The following is a 12,770-nucleotide window of genomic DNA, read 5'->3' on the forward strand; positions in this document are numbered from 1 at the left end:
ATAAATTAAATCATATAGTCAGGCTATTCCATTTTCTATTTTAATGCTGTTGGTTTTGGGGGAAATTGGGAAGTGGGGTTGATGCTGAGTTCTTTAGTTCCCACCCAATTTGGGACTGTAACCCTTTCTTCAAGATGCCCCCTGACCCCATCTTCATAAATGAAGCAGCCTCATATCTGACAGACAGTTGAAGAATATTTGAGGCTCTTCCCAGCAACAGACATCTATGTGGAGACAGCTCAGCCAGAGTGCTGAGCTAAGCTGCTTCCTGCTGACACTGGAGAGCAGTGTGTGTGTGCGTGCATTCAGTGGAGTGTCCAGTGCTGGTTTTCCTGTCATTATAGAAGGCAAGTTCTCCAAGGGCAAGTTGTAGCTTGTCATCTCTGGGACTGTAAGACCTAGCCTGCTCTCTCCCTGGCAGTGAACAGGGTAGCTCTCTTTTTCTCTCTCTTATCTGACCCAGGAAGAAGTGAGAACTTGCAACAGAGCAGAAGTTGAGGTAGCCAACATGCTCCAGATGTTTGAGCCTACATGAGGAACCTCTCTTTGGTTGACATTGGCATTGGGTACCCTGGACTCCCCAGAGCCTGTTCACATCTACCATGCCTTGGTGACATGCTGCTTGTCTCTGTGGGTGGCCTTTGGGCAGGACCTAGAATAGGAAGTGTGCTGGGCCTTGCCCTACCCTTTCCCCCAAAACCTGAATACTTATATAATTTGAGCTTATATAATCTGGGGTCCTACAGCCAGTGCCGAGAGGCTGAGTTATCCAGCAGCCACTAATGTTTATTAAATAAAAGGAAAAGTAACACAGGAACCCAAGGAAAATCAGCAGTATTGTTGGTTTTTAAAATTTTAACTAGGGTATGGTGCCACACCATACACACCAACCACCCCCCGTCCCCCGGCTAAGTAGTGTACAACCAGAGTTCTTCTACAATTCCAGGTTAATGTTTACCTTTTAGTCACTTTCTCTGACTGATGCGCACAGTGTCAGGAAGTGATCAGCTGCTCCTCTGTATCTTCAAAGCAGCACGTCTTCTCTGACACAGCCTGAAACATGGTCCTCGTCAGACAGAATCACCTCCCTGCAGCCTCTCCCTCCAGCAACCTCCGAATAAGTCTTTCTTCTGACCCTGTCCCTGGAGTGGCGACAGTCTCTTCTTCAGAGAGCAGCTGTCTTCATTCTCCTTTCTTTGTCGGGCAGATTGAGCTGAGTGGCCTCTCCACCCTCTCTAAATGTTTGTGACGGTGTTATTGCCTCAGCTGCTTCCACCAAGTGCTTGCCTGAAAATGCCAGATAAATAACACCCAACCATACGGTTATACAGCACTTGAGCCACTTAAACATTATTATACACAGGTGGTCAAATGAATTCCTTAATGCTTTTCTTAAAACTATTTTTCTGGATGAAATGTTTAAGTTCCTGTTTTATAAAGCTCTTTAGAGATATGGCCAAAAAGGTTTATTTTTTCCTTTTCTCAGTCAGTTTATTTGTACGATCAGAAAATATTATGCAAGGTATTCTGATGAGAGTCTGGCTTTAAAAAAAAAAGACATGAATGAGGTAACCTGGAGGCTTTGGAAAATAAAGACACTGTTCACAGTCTCATGCCTTGAATCCTCTCAGTCCTGCCAGTCAGGCTGAATTCTTCTGACCAAACAGATCATAAAACCTAGAAATTGCCCTGGGGTCACAGATGGTTCCCAGGAAACTCCTAGAGCAGTAAGCGGACAAGTTACTGTCATCAGTTGAAGCAAAGCCAGTCTTGCCAAAGCTGTCGGTAAGTTTTTGAGGTACAAATTTAGCTGATTCAGGCCCAGAACTCAGAGTTCTCAGGCTGGAACCGCCACTTAAGTACATTTTATCAGCTAATAAATTGGCATGTTCTTGTCAAGCCCTAAGTGGGCGATCTGATTTTGATTTTTTTTTTTTAATTGTGCTTTAGGTGAATTGATTTTTGTAAAAAGCTTTGGTTGTCCTCTTGTTGGATGCTTTGCCTTTTCAAATAGTCATAAAATATCCCTTAAAATCCCATTGCCTCTGGCCTGAATCCTGGCTGCCGTGAGCTCTGTAATGACAACTGAAGACTTGGCCGTCACTGAAGGCTGCACTGCTGGCCTGGTTTCCCATTCTGCCTTCAATTATCTGTTGAATTTCCTCGAGTGGGACATCTAATGATCCTTCTGAACAGATTGTTTACGCTGAATGAAGCCCTTCGGATAGCATTTGGTCTCCGCTTCCTCTGCTGCTCTTCGCTGGTGCCTTAGCTCACAGTTTTTGACTGAATGTGTGAATTTCTTCCTCCCAGCAGGCAGAAAAATAGAACTAAGCCCTCCCTCCTACTCTGAAATGCTGGTGAACCATCTCGCTGTCTGTGAAAGCAAAGGACTAACGGGCAGACCAGGTGTTAGGACAGAATGTGGGGAAATAACAGCCGCCCCTTACTTAAGGGCCCAAAATAGGGTTGAGCATCTTGTCTGTTGGTCTCTTTGTTCCCTGAACAGCTAAAGCTTTGGAATTGGTACAGTTACTGTGAGTGGCATCTTTATCAACAGCTCATGTTGCTAGTCAGATTTTCTGCTTTCTGAAAGATCTTCACATAGTACAGACCCATTTTCCTCCTCAAGACCGAAAGGTGGAAGTGGGAAGCTTTGAAAATTAACTTATTTTTAAGGTACATTGTGGGATGGTAGTTAGGGATTCGTTGTCATTTGGGATGGTGTTAAGATTAGGTTTGGCTGTGAATAATAGAGATCCAAATTAACAGCGGCTTAAACAAGAGTTTATTATTGTATAACAATAGTAATGGCGATAAGCAACATTTACATTGGGTTTATTTTGTGCCAGGTGGTGCTGTTAGGACTTTTCATATATTAACTCATTTAATCCTTACGGTATCCTATGACCTTGGTACTGATATTGCCACCTTAACATATGAGGAATCGAGGCACAGAAGGTAAAGTCATTTGCCCAAAGTCAAGTAACTAGTGAGTGACAGAGCTTGGACGTGAGCGATACAATCTGGCTTTAGAATCTGTGCTCTTAACTGCATGCCTTTTGGTGTGACAAAACACACACACACATACACACAGATTGCCAGGGCTGATACGGCAGCTGTGGTCCACATTGTCCTCAGGGACACTCCAGCTCTTTCTACCTTTTAGCTTTGCCGTCTGTGGTTTCCGTTCCCAGTTGCATTCCAGCTGCAATGTTCTGGAATCAAAGAATGCCCAAGTTGAAAAACACTTTTCAAATTATTATGGAGGTCGGGATCATCATTTGATACTTGTGCATGATCAGAGAAGGCCTGGAGCCTTCCTTGTAGGTTTCACTTATTTTCCTACAACCCTATTCTCATAAAGGGGGAGCTGTTGCTTAGGACAAGTTAGTGTGAGCTGCCATGCTTACAAATAAGGATACAACAGTCTTCTATGTACACTGTTTTGCACTGCCGTTGGGAGTCAGTGAAGGCTGCTGAGGCTGGTCCTGGCATGTGGCCTAGAGGTGCCAGGTGAATTAGGTCCTCATGAACCTATGACCCAGAGCAATTCTCGTGTAGGGTTGAAGGGGAGAGTTCCTTGTGGCCTTGCTAGTGGGAGTTGGAGGCAATCTGGGTATCCATCCCTGGGGGAATGGATGCGTGACCTATAGTAGAAGCACACTGTGGAGCAATAAGCTAAAGGCACGTACTGCAGCATGTAAGGGTCTCTGGAACATAATATAAAGCACAAAGAAAAAGGAAAATTCTGAACTGGGTCTTATAGCATAGTATCATTAGCTGAATCAGAGCCCTGGTGGCACAGTGGTTAAGAGCTCGGCTGTTAACCAAGAGATCCGCAGTTCAAATCCACCAGCCACTCCTTTGAAACCCTATGGGGCAGTTCTACTCTGTCCTACAGGATTGCTATGAGTTGGAATTGACTCGATGGCAATGGGTTATTAGCTGAAGTAATAATATATGTATGGCCACCTGAAGATACTATATAATAAATGTTTATATTAGGAAAAAGGGAAATGATATTTCCTAGAAGGTCTTTTATGTGATTTCTCAAATGATCTTTATAAATAAATTCTTAGTTTCTACGACCTTGGTGTTGTTTACAAAATCTTCTATTCTTTTTTGGTTATAAAAGGCAGACATAGTCAATTATGGTTCTTTTTTTTCTGATTATAAAAATTATGCTTATTGTAGAAATTTTAAAAGGCCTAGTAGAGCTGAAAGAAAAGAAAAATCCTTTATCCCCACCACCTAGGGATAAGCAAGGTAAACCTTATCTTTCCTTTGTGCTTATATAAATACACATAAGTATTGTATGTACAGTAGTTACGATTATACCATAAATAATTGTGCACCTTTTTTCCTTTAACACCTACTGTACCCCAGGCAGTATTGTTGGAACCTTACATATATTAACTATGACTGTACTTTGAGCAGCACTTTTAGATTGTTCTCAGGGTCATAGCTTTTCTGACAAAGCACCCTACCCTCCCTAAAAGTTTTTTTTTTTTCTTTACACCTTTGGTGTCCATAAAAAAATGGCTCCTTACACAGGATAACCATCCAGGTCACACGTTGTCTCCAGGAGATTCGGTTATGCGTCTTTGTAATAATTCTTATAAATGGAAGGTCTGGATTCTGAATATGTTTTGTTAGATGCCTATGTCTCCCTGCAGTACAAGGGACTGCAGTGAGCATCCTGTGTTCAAAATAGGGCCTGTGGGCCTAAGGAGAAAAGCTGCCTTTGGTGCGGAACTCAAGGGCCTGAACGTTTTTCCATGTGTGGCCTCTGACAGGTGTACAGTGGCCTTGGGTTGGGGTAGCCTGTCTTCTTGGGCGAGGAGTGCCTTTCTTACTACATCTTCTTTTCTGTGGCAGGAAGGAAGAACAAGGGAAGAACTTCTCACTCCTGTTATTTAGTTTGGGGGTTTCCATGAGAAGCTAATAGATAGTCCTCTTTGAAAGATGTTCCATGGCTGACCAAGTTTGGAATGTGCTAGATAAACAGAGTCAAGTAGATTTATTTAATATAGAATTTATACAACTTTTCAGGTACTTTGTACCCCATAATCTTTTGTGAATCTCCAAGATGGGAATATATTATGCAGCCTTTCTCAACCGCTCTTGTCTATGGAACCTCTTTTTTTTTTTATTATTATTATCTGTCTTAGTTATCTAGTGCTACAATAACAGAAATACCACAAGTGGATGACTTTAACAAAGAGAAATTTATTCTTTCACAGTCTAGGAGGTTAGAAGTCTGAATTCAGGGTGCCAGCTCCAGGGGAAGGCGTCCTCTCTCTGTCAGCTCTGGGGGAAGGTTCCTTGTCATCAATCTTCCCCTGGTGGAGGAGGTCACAGGGACCCCAGGTCCAAAAGACGCACTATGCTTCCAGTACTTCTTTCTTGGTGGTATGAGGTCTGGATGTCTCTCTGCTGGGTTCTCTCTCATATTTCAAAAGAGGTTGATTTAAGACAAAAACTTAATCTTGTAGATTGAGTCCTGTCTCATTAACATAACTGCCTCTTATCCTGCCTTATTAACATCATAGAGGCAGATTTACAATGCATGAGAAAATCACATCAGATGACAAAATGGTGGACAGTCACATAATGCTGAGACCCATGGCCTAGCCAAGTTAATGCACATTCTGGGTGGACACAATTTAATTCATAACAGTATCCTCTAGGGTTGATGTTCTGCAGAACCCATCTTGGGAACTCCCAACTTGGTGGAATTAAATCCTAGAAGCATCTACAGGTTTGGGTCTTCTTCATTTCCACATCTTCACTTCTGAGTGCTGAGGCCGTGAGTCTACCTTGTTAGAATTTGGGGATTTCTTCTTTAAAATGAACCACAGGGGCTGTCTGGTCCTAGCTCATCTCACTACATATAGCAGTGCTAGACAGCTCACTGAACTTCTGAAATCAAAGATTTTTCCAAACCATCACCAGAGAGCTAGGTTTAGGTCATTGAACATGAGGCCTGAATTATCTGTTTCTAAAATTGAATGGAGAAATGCAGAGAAAGGGAAAGAGATGTTGCATCCAACAGATTGATGTGAGAGTGGCCTGTTCAGTGTTGTAATGAAATCCTCACAAAATTCCCTGGGACACAGCCACCACCTGATGAAGGGAGGAGAGGGGGAGGCCATCGTTCCTTGGCATCAGGTTAGCCTGGTTCTCCCCTGGCCTTTTAAGGACTCCATTGAAGACACTAGACTCTATCTTTCTCTCTCCATTTTTTAGATAAGACCTCTGGACTTTCTTCACCTTTTGTTTTACAGAAGAGGATGTGGAGAACTTTGATGTCACCAACTTGTCTCAGGACATGCTGCGAAGCATTGAAGCTGACAGCTTTTGGTGCATGAGCAAGCTGCTAGATGGAATCCAGGTGAGCTTGTTCCTGCCTTGTGGGGATGTCGGGGGTCAGGGACCCCCCCTTAGGCCTTTGGCTTCCTTATTACTCTTCTACATCACACACCTAACATGGCTGCTGCTCTTCCTTTTTGGTCTCTCCATCTCTTTTTCTTTAACTGGCTTTACAACTTACACAAGGCATCATCGGTCTAGTGTCCCCTGGCATCTAAGGAAATCTCCATGTTGCCCTGGCTTTTTTTTCTTTCAGTTGTACTTTAGATGAAGTTTACAGAACAAACTAGTTTCTCATTAAACAATTAGTACACATATTGTTTTATGACATTTGTTAACAACCCCGCGACATGATACCACTCTCCCTTCTCAACCTCAGGTTCCCTTTTACCAGCTTTCCTTTTCCCTCCTGGCTTCTAGTCCTTGCTCCTGTGCTGGTGTGCCCCTTTAGTCTTGTCTTGTTTTATGTGTTGCCCTGGCTTTGATGTCATCAGAGCATACCCCTCCTTTCTGCTATGTACTTCAAGCCACATAGATTTACCTCCACAGTATGGAGCTCTGTTAGGCTTTTCCCCACACTCCAGCGTCCTGTAAATTACTACTTTGTTCCCCAAAACACTGTCATTGGCCATTGGCACTAGCTTTGGAAATACAGCTTGTGTTTGTATATGTGTTTCAGGGAACTTGAGGGATGGGAGCACAACTGTTTGAAGCCCCTACTAACCCTGGCTCTGTATCATCTGCAGGATAACTACACCTTTGCACAACCAGGGATCCAGAAGAAGGTCAAGGCTCTGGAAGAGCTTGTCAGCCGAATTGATGGTAGGTTCAGAGGAAGCAGAAGAGGAATTTTCTAGCAATAACGCCGTACGGCTTCAACATGAAGTAGTTAATACTTGTGGGTTCTCTCCTAAGCCTCTCTCTTACCCATGACCCTTTCCAGTTTATTCACTGCTGTTGGCAGCACCATCATCCTTCGACATCTCAACAGGAAAGTGAGATGAGAAATCTGCTGTTATCTTGAATTCTTCTTCCCCTTTAGTTTTCTCTCTCCAAATCTTATCAGTTCTCCTTCAGCACCTCTCCTCAATTTCACCCAACTTCTCCATTTCTCTAGCCTCAGCTCTGGTCCAGCCATTCCAAGATTTCTGCAACTTTCTCCTAGAACTCACTTCGGCCGTACTCTTTCCTTTTCCAAGCCATCTGTCACACAGCTGCTGGGCTCATCTTTCTAAAGCACCTGTCTAGTCACATCCCTCTCTCTTCTGAAACCTTCTGTGTCTTGGTTGCTTTTAGCATCAAGTCTGTAGTCTGACCTCGTTCTTGATGTGGTGATGTAACTCAGGACTCCTGGGCTTGACCAAGACAGGGCCCTCAAGTCTAGCTGATAGTCCAGCAGGACTTTGCACAGCTCCTGATGACCTGTTTGGGATGAGGAATTGAGATGTGGCTCTTCCTGAAACAGGATGTCTTTGAGGAATAGGAGCCATTGCAGTAATTCCTTGGTTCTAGCCTAGAATCATGGAATGTTAGAACTAAAAGGGAACTAGGGAAGCCCTACTATTGACTAAGGAAAAACCTGAGGTCCAAAGAGAAAAGTCAAAATCAAGTTTCCTGAAGAACACATAGAAGCTAATAGCGAGGTCTTCTGTTAAGGTGTTTCTTTAGCCTCAGTTCACTTGTAGCAACTTTTTATGACTCTACCAGTTACCACATCAACTAATCAACTTCATTCCCTGGTTTTCTCAATCATGGATTTTCTCTTCCATCCAGTCATGCTTTTTGTTTTCCTATACAGAAGTTGCATGTTTTCTCTGTCCTTTCACAGGTTCTGTCTTCATGAAAACCTTTCCTGATTTTTCCCACTTGCTCCAGCTACCTTTTATGACTAAGGATTTCAGTTTCCCCAGCTGATTTGGTTATTCACAGTTCCTTTGCATATTTTGTACATGTGATGTTTTTTCCTCTGTATCTTATCACCCTGACCCAGCTGTCAGGCTCCCCCAATGGTGGGGCCTACATCCAGGTCCTTCGAGTCCCTCACCAGAGCCTGGTACAGGACGGGCTGCCTTCAGCAGGGCTTCTAAGCTGCTGACAGAGGCCAACAATCAGTTGGGTTCCAGAGAGCAGAGGCTGTGGTTTCTGCAACTTTCTGCCCTATCCTTGTTTTTTATGCCTTTACAAAGACCTGATAAATAAAGGCTTAGTTCTTTAGGATAGGTATTTTTTAATGCATGTCTGGGTTGGTTTTTTTGTATTACTCATTGCAAAAATTTAAACAATTCAGAAAAATAAATAAATAAAAATCCTCCCTCTTCCTCAAATCCTTCTCCCCAGAAATAACCGCTGTTTACAGTTCTTCTTCCAAAAATTTTATTAGTATTTACCATGTGCCAGGTGCTGTTATAACCACATTACTTGTATTTTATTTTCTTGTTTTATTCTCCGACCCCCTGAGGGCTGAAAGGTTGTCTTCGTTTTATAGATTGGGAAGCTGAGGAGGATAATGATTTAAAAACAAACGAAAAATTATTAAACATTATTTGAAGAGCTGTAAAGCAGACTAGGGAACAGATTTGTTTTGGGTTGCTCCAGAGTACCACACTGTCATCAAGGGGTGGGAGTTAGGAGGTGGCTAGTTTCTGTTTCATAGGGAGAAGCCCTTTCTGGTGAATCACTGAATGTGTGAGTAGAAGGGGCTGTCCTCGTGTGGAGTCAGTGAGCCTCTTCCACTGTCACTGTTTAAGAACCTGCTGGCTGACCATCTGTCAAGGAAGCTGGAGAGGAATTCCTCACCAGTGGGAGGATGGCCAAGGAACCCTCCAAAGTGCTTTTCTATTCTGGTTCTTTCTCTGATGAGTAATAAGGTCAAGCAGACAAGTGACCCTTATGTCTTCTGCTTAATGGCCAAAACAGGCCTGTGAAGGAAGAGAGGCACCTAGAACATCACTGTGGGATGTTGAAATGATTCCAGTATCTGCTGAACTGAGCTAAAGGCTGTGTGTATGTTTACCATGCAGTGTTACTGTGAGATGTCGGACTCAAACAAAAAGGACAGTCAGAGGCCTGTCTGCCCCTCTGTGTCAGCTTCCGCAGGGGGAGGGGCTGATAAGAAGTAGAAACTGCCAATATTTGGCTCATGTGAATCTTTCAGGGTCTGGTGAATCGTTCAGGGCCTGATCCCTAGGACCAATGGCACTTCCTGTTTCAGAGCAGGTACATAATCACTTCAGGAGGTACGAGGTCGAATACCTACAGTTTGCCTTTCGTTGGATGAACAATCTGCTTATGCGGGAGCTTCCCCTTCGCTGCACCATCCGCCTGTGGGACACATACCAGGTATGAAGAGATCCCCCACCCTCCCTGTGCCATGCTGTCCCTGAGGTGCCTGGCACCCTGCCCTAGTATGGAGTATAGCTGTGAGAAGTCCTCCTACCTCCATTTCCTTCTTACTGCTCTGCCTACCTTAGCATCATGGGAAGGGCCTCTGCTGAAGGCTTTTCTGGCTCCCATTTGCCCAGCCACAAAAGGGGTATTGTGCTGCTTTCCCATCTTCTAGGAGGATTGGAATGAGAGGACCAGAGCCAGCTCCTTGTCAGGGCTTGGAGATCTAACTGTTCTTTCTTTTTTTTCCATTCCCAGTCTGAACCCGAAGGGTTCTCCCACTTCCATCTCTACGTGTGTGCAGCCTTCTTGATCAAGTGGAGGAAAGAGATCTTGGATGAGGAGGACTTTCAGGTGAGTGGCCAGGAGCTCAGCCTGGGCTGAGAATGAGTGTCAGGGTGGGAATGAGCCCATTCGTGGGGCTGTACGGACAGAAGGGCCCAGAGCAGGTACCTGGCTGGGAGGAGGTAAGGAGAAAGGGTGCTCTGAAGAGGTTGCCCCTCCCAGCTGGCAGGAAGCCACTGGGCCCAGAGTTCTTGTGGTACAAAAAGGGCCCAGAAGGGCTGTGGGACAGCTGGGCAGGGCTAGACCTTTTGTTCATTCATTAACAAGTATTCATTGACTGCCTGTCACGTGCTAGGCACTGTTGAAGGCATAGGACATGTCAGGAAGTGAAGCAGACAGAGCTGTGTTCTCATAGAGCTTACATTCTAGTTGGGGGGAGATACATAGTAAAGCATCGTAAATAAGTAATTAAAGAGAATGTTAGAAGGTGATAAGAGATGTACAAAACGAAAAAGTGGGAAAGGGTAAAAGGGATTATTAGGTGGTAGGGAAGGAACAGGTTACAATTTCAAATAAGATAGGGTAGGCTCACTGAGAAGGTGACCTTGAGGAAAAGCTTGAGGAAGGTGAGGGAGCCAGCCAGGTAGTCATCTGGGGAAAGAGTGTGTGGGCAGAGGGACAGCCAGTGCCAAGACCTTAGGGCAGCAGCGTACCTGGGCTATTCAAAGAACCGTGATGGAGGCCAATGTGGTCTGGAGCAGAGCAATTCAGGGGAAGAGTAGGAAGAGGTAAGATCAGAAGTCACAAAGGACCCAGACCACCAAGGACTTTGTAGCCACTATAAGAACTTTGGCTTTTATGCCAAATGAAAAGGGAGACATGAGAGGATCTTGAGCAGAGGAGTGATGTGATCTGACTTATATTTTAAAAGGATCACTCTGGCTTCTATGTAGATGTGTGGTATGGGCAAAGGTGGAAGCAGGGAGGCCACCTAGGAGGCTATTGTAGTCCTCCAGATGAGAGAGGAGAGTGGCTTGGACCGGGGTGGTGGCAGTAGAAGTATGAGAAGTGGTCATATTTTGAGTATATTTTAAATGTAAAGCCATCAGCGCTTCCTGACAAATTGAGTATAAAGAATGACAGAAAGGGATGAGTCAGGATGACTCTGCAGTTTATAGAGACGGCTGTAGGAGGGTCAGGTTCACCAGGGAAGATCAGGAGTCCAGTTTGGGGCAAGTTGAGTTTGAAATACCATTAGGCATCCAAATGGAGATGTAGAGTAGACAAATAAATCTTGAGTCTGGAATTCAAAAGAAAGAGGTCTGGACTGGACATATAAACCTAGGAGCCGTTGGCTAGATGGTACGTAAAGCCAGGAAACTGGAGATTTCCTAAAGAAGTGAGGGCAGACCGAAAATGAAGAGGAGTGGGGCCTGCACCCTGGCACACTCCTGCACTAACAGGTCAAAGAGAAGAGGTGGACAGAGCAGAGCAGACGGAGATGGACCGACCAGTGAGGGTACAGTATCCTGGAGGCCCTCGGTGGGGGCTTCAAAGAGTCCCTGTGCACTTCCCGTGAAGGAGACTTAAGAAGGATATGTGTTAGGTGTGAATGCCAGTCATCACTCCAGGAGACCCCCAAACTGGGGGAAATTGGCATTGAAGAGAGATTGCCAGACCCTACAGTCCACAGAGAGAAAGGCCTGAAGGTTGCTCGTGGTCATTATGTCTTGGGGGAGGAGGGAGCAAACTTTTGTTTTTCTGATTTGTACTTTTCTAAAGTGTTTGGGAGTTGGCGGTGGTGGCCGTTGTTTAATAGCCATATATTTCTCTTTTAAAAAGCAAGAGAAGATCGAGTGTTGTTCTAAGTTCCAACTAATAATGTACGTGTTTTCTCCACGCACTTCTCGCGCAGTTGCACTCTGTAATTGGTATTAGGTGGTTATGGTTTTAGAACAGAGGCCTAGTCAGCAAAGAGATGGAAAGACAGCCCCCAGCTTGCCCAGGTAAGGGCTTTGGAAGAAAAAGGAAAGACCAGATGGAGTTGGCTTCCATGAATAGGTGCTAGTTATGGTGTGAGGCTGCGGGCCACTGATTGGGAGCCTTGGCTTCTGGCAGCAAAGAGTATATGTGACATCCCAGGATAAATGAGGAAGAGGGCCTGGGATGGCCATGTGCCCGGCTGAGCTATCAATTTCGATAATGTGGTTGAGGTGGAGCAGGATCCTGAAAGCAGGAAGTCTGATTTAGTGATAAAAAGTGCTTCCCAGATTAGCGCAGGAGGTAGAGGTGATTCCTGGAATGGCTCTTAGCAATTCACAGTATCGACAGAGCAGAGGGCACTCTATGATTTTACAACTACGTTAGACCGAGAGATGTTTCCCTTTACTAGTTAGCACATCAGATTAGCCGACGGATTTGAGGTCTTTGTGCAGTAACCTAAAGAACACTGGGATTGTCGTCTGCTGCTGTGTTTAAAACCGTTGCCATCAGTGGATTCCAACTCATAACGACCCTATAGGACAGAATAGAACTGCCCCATAGGGTTTCCGAGGAGTGGCTGATGAATTTGAACTGCCGACCTTTTGGTTAGCAGCTAAGAGCTTAACCACTGTGCAATCAGGGCTCTGCTGCTGTTTACACCTCAGTTAATCTTACTCATGGAGGAGTCTGACCTCTTTCTTTAAACAAAATAGAATGGGCAATTAGACTGGATATCTGCAAAG

The 12,770-nt window shown here is 44.6% G+C and overlaps 1 protein-coding gene across 1 annotated transcript in view; it reads left to right on the forward strand.

The window, feature by feature from the left end:
- Positions 1-12,770, forward strand: part of TBC1D22B (TBC1 domain family member 22B) — a 74,964-nt gene that overhangs the window by 44,305 nt on the left and 17,889 nt on the right. Inside the window, exons 9-12 of the mRNA XM_010587970.3 lie at positions 6,291-6,397; positions 7,122-7,197; positions 9,587-9,714; positions 10,018-10,113. Of these exons, the coding sequence (XP_010586272.1) occupies positions 6,291-6,397; positions 7,122-7,197; positions 9,587-9,714; positions 10,018-10,113 (407 nt within the window). The remainder of the gene's footprint in view (positions 1-6,290; positions 6,398-7,121; positions 7,198-9,586; positions 9,715-10,017; positions 10,114-12,770) is intronic.

Source organism: Loxodonta africana, chromosome 1 (genome assembly GCF_030014295.1).
Source record: "Loxodonta africana isolate mLoxAfr1 chromosome 1, mLoxAfr1.hap2, whole genome shotgun sequence".
In the NCBI taxonomy this organism is placed as follows: domain Eukaryota; kingdom Metazoa; phylum Chordata; class Mammalia; order Proboscidea; family Elephantidae; genus Loxodonta; species Loxodonta africana.